This window comes from Miscanthus floridulus, chromosome 10 (genome assembly GCF_019320115.1).
Source record: "Miscanthus floridulus cultivar M001 chromosome 10, ASM1932011v1, whole genome shotgun sequence".
In the NCBI taxonomy this organism is placed as follows: domain Eukaryota; kingdom Viridiplantae; phylum Streptophyta; class Magnoliopsida; order Poales; family Poaceae; genus Miscanthus; species Miscanthus floridulus.
In genome coordinates this window covers 95,246,801-95,250,096 of record NC_089589.1, presented here as the reverse complement: position 1 = coordinate 95,250,096, position 3,296 = coordinate 95,246,801, and the positions used below count along the sequence as shown (strand labels likewise).

At 45.6% G+C, this 3,296-nt stretch overlaps 1 protein-coding gene across 1 annotated transcript; it reads left to right on the top strand.

Annotated features, from left to right (window-relative positions):
• Window positions 1-677: 677 nt before the first annotated feature.
• On the top strand, window positions 678-2,808 carry LOC136489074 (uncharacterized). Its single transcript, XM_066485808.1, has 4 exons — window positions 678-1,079; window positions 2,307-2,399; window positions 2,505-2,621; window positions 2,707-2,808. Exons 1-4 carry the CDS (start codon window positions 870-872, stop codon window positions 2,806-2,808), a joined length of 522 nt encoding a protein of 173 aa, XP_066341905.1. The 5' UTR covers window positions 678-869.
• The last annotated feature ends 488 nt before the right edge of the window (window positions 2,809-3,296 follow it).

Here is a 3,296-nt window from a genome sequence, read left to right as displayed (position 1 = left end):
CAATTTTTCGTAATCGATTAGTTAACACGGTGGTTAACCGTATTATGAAAGACTGGAAAAAATATCATTGGCTTATCAAATTCTCTATTCGGCTGTGAAAAAAATTCAACAAAAGACAGAAATAAATCCACTATTGATTTTACGTTAAGCAATACTTAGAATAACTCCCACTATCGGCGCGACGCGTTCCGATTAAACCGTCCAGTACCGCAGGGCGGGCGGCGGGCGCGGCGGCCAGGCGGGCTTGCTGCTCAGGCAGGCGGGACTGGCCGCGGGGTTTCATTTGGCTCTGTCGCGCCACGGATCAGGGGCGCGGCAACCTGCCGCGCCAAGGTCGATGGCGCGATAGACCCTAGCCCATATTCATCGATCAGCGATTCCGGTCGCCACCCACGTTAGCCCTCTGGCCGCACCACCATGCATGGCGTGGCAACCAGCATTTGGCCGCGCCAGGGTAAGTAGGGCGCGTTCAGAAAAGTGTTAAGTTAAAAAAAAAACTCAATAGGTGTTAGAATTTAAAAATTAGTTTTTAAAAAGGTGTTAAAATTAAAAAAAAAACCCCGCAGAAGGCAGGCTCAAACGCTAGCCATACTGGAAAAAATAAAATAATAATGGTGCTCACAATAGGATTTTTTTTTCTGAACAACAATACGAAAATTCCAACATAAGAAGCGCACAGGGGCACATGCCATATGTCGTCTGTTCTGCGAACTCTGCAGTGAGCTCGGGCCAGTATTCCTCCACGGACCCCGCCGGCCAGGCGGCAGCAGCTGCAGCTGCGAGCCTCCGCTGTCCGGGGTGTCCGGCCCCCTTCTCTCTCCTCCCGCCTGCGCCCCCGCGGCCCCGCGCGCGGACGACAGGTGTCAGGCATGCGGCCGCCACGTCCTCCCCAACCGACGCCACCTCCCTCCTCCCGCCCCCTCCACCTCCTCGTTGTCGTCCCCGTCCTCTGTTTCGCGGCCATCCTGACGCCCGCCGCCGCCGCGGTAGCAGCAGCAGCAACAGGGGACACGGGCGGAGCAGGAGGAGAAGGCGGCGTCATCAGGACCAGGACCGCTGCTGTCGCCAGGTCCGCCATGGTATATGACCCCTTCTCGCTCTCCCTCTCTCCCGAACCAGTTCATCTCTGCTTCATCGCGAATTTGTTTTTTTTTTCTTTTCTTTTTGCGTCCCCAATCCTAGTCCTAGAAAAAGGCGTGAGCTGCAGTACCAGTGAATGGCACTGGGACCGGCCGGCAGCATCACAGCGAGGAGTGAATTGCTCCGAACGTTTCCACGGCGCTGGTTGAGGATTGAGATGGTCCGTTGATCGTCGTTGACTTTGGTTTACTTCTGAGATGAGATGCGTTGCTTCGTAGCTGCTGCTGCAGTATACTAGTAATACTAGTGCGCCGTTCATAGCACGGTAGGCAGCGTAGGCAATGGATTTTGTTTTTTTTTTTAGTATAAGAGCGGAGGCAAAGGGTAGGTGGTTGAAAACTGGGATAGAGGTGCGACAGCTATAGGCTACAGCATTTTGGTACCCAATGTTCGCGTAGCAATAGAATCTGCAGAAACTGAAAAACCGATGGTCACAATCAGCAGGGTCGTCGACCAGGACAATGCATACAGTAAACTGGTTGGACCTGTTGGTCAGATTCATGCCAATAGATTAGTTTAATTGTTATGCTGAAATTTGTTACTGCAGCAAGGTCCCCTTTTCACATGTAGAAGTTGACATTGTTCAAGGGGGGGAAAAGAGTAGAAGCTGATTTCAGGTATTCAAGGGGCGGATAGTACAGAGCTAGGTATAGGAGCGTGATATAGACTTACAAGAGTGAATCGGATAGTTTCCATTGATATACAAGCTATAGTGGTTATACATTTCATGGTACCAAGTGGTTATGAATTTATAGTGCTACATAAGTTCTTGTATCACATCAACCATATTTTGTAAAGATTTAGTTTTCTGAACGTCAGGTGCCAAATTTTATATTGATGATAAGTGGCCCTGTAAGGTTTCTAACTACATCTGTTCGTGGGCCATATCTCAGCATTTATGCAGAAAGGCCATGACTAAAGAGTTCTATGTTGATATAAATGATCAAATTAACAGCTTCAATTGATTTAAAACATAATAAAAGATTATTCTAACTACAGTAATCATTGATGTACTCATTAAACTTCGTTTGCATTTGAATTTAAGATTAGTTTTTGTTCTCAATGTCAGGTGCCAAATCTTAAGATCATAAGTAGTTCATGTACAGCCTCATCTCATCAAACCTCTTATATCGCTATTGTTTATGTTTATTTGTTGTGGTACTCAGGCATGGCCATCAAAATGTAAATGGTTGCCCTTACCAAACAGTGGGAGGTGTCCCTCGTATACTCTTGTTTCCAAATACCACAAGATTTGGAAGGCACGACTTTTCTTACTGTTAAATACTTAAATCTGATGCTATTTATTTCTGCAAAGTAATTTATCTTGGAGCGTTGGACCATCACTTTGTCCTGTTCTTTTTCAGGAAACGAAGCAATTTGTTTCTGCAAAAGATGTTCTGAAGAAAGAACCAGTTAGCGATGTCATTGCTTTAAAGGATTCCATGAAGTATTTTGATGCTGATTTCTTCAATGATTCAAAAGTATATATGAACTATTTTTTTTATATCCACATGAAGTAATATGTCAATGTTGCTTTTTAGTGCATGCTGCTTTCCTTGCTTGTAGCTACGTGAGATGGAAGATGGTGCAAAGGAATTCAATGTACCTGCATTAGAGAAAATCGGAAATTGGTCGCGTCAGAGAATGGTGGTAGAGGTGGGCCTTTAATCCCGGTTGGAACACCACCAAGGACTAAAGGTAGACTTTTACTCCCGGTGGCTCCAACCGGGAGTAAAGGTCTACTCCCGGCCGTGGCTGCGCCGGGGGTTGGAAAGTTACCTTTAGTCCCGGTTGGAGCCACCAACCGGGACTAAAGGTCCCCCCTTTATATCCCGGCCGTCTCCTTCTTCCTCCCGAGCCCGAGCTCAGCACATTTTGAAGCTCACTGCACTAGTGTTCTTGCTTCCTCCCTCCATTGTTCCTCCATCCATTCTTCGATTCCTCCGTTCGATTCCTGTCGATTCTTCAGTTGTAAAGGTTACCAATCTCATACTCTCATTTTTCATCATTGGCTTATCTCATATTGTTCACTATATATATTGTTTTTATGGTGTTTTTTTATTTGTAAACAATTTGAGCTCAAAATAACTTATAGTTTGCATATTTGGATGAAGAAAGGTTAAAGTAGGTATTTAAAATTAGTATTCACTTTTTAT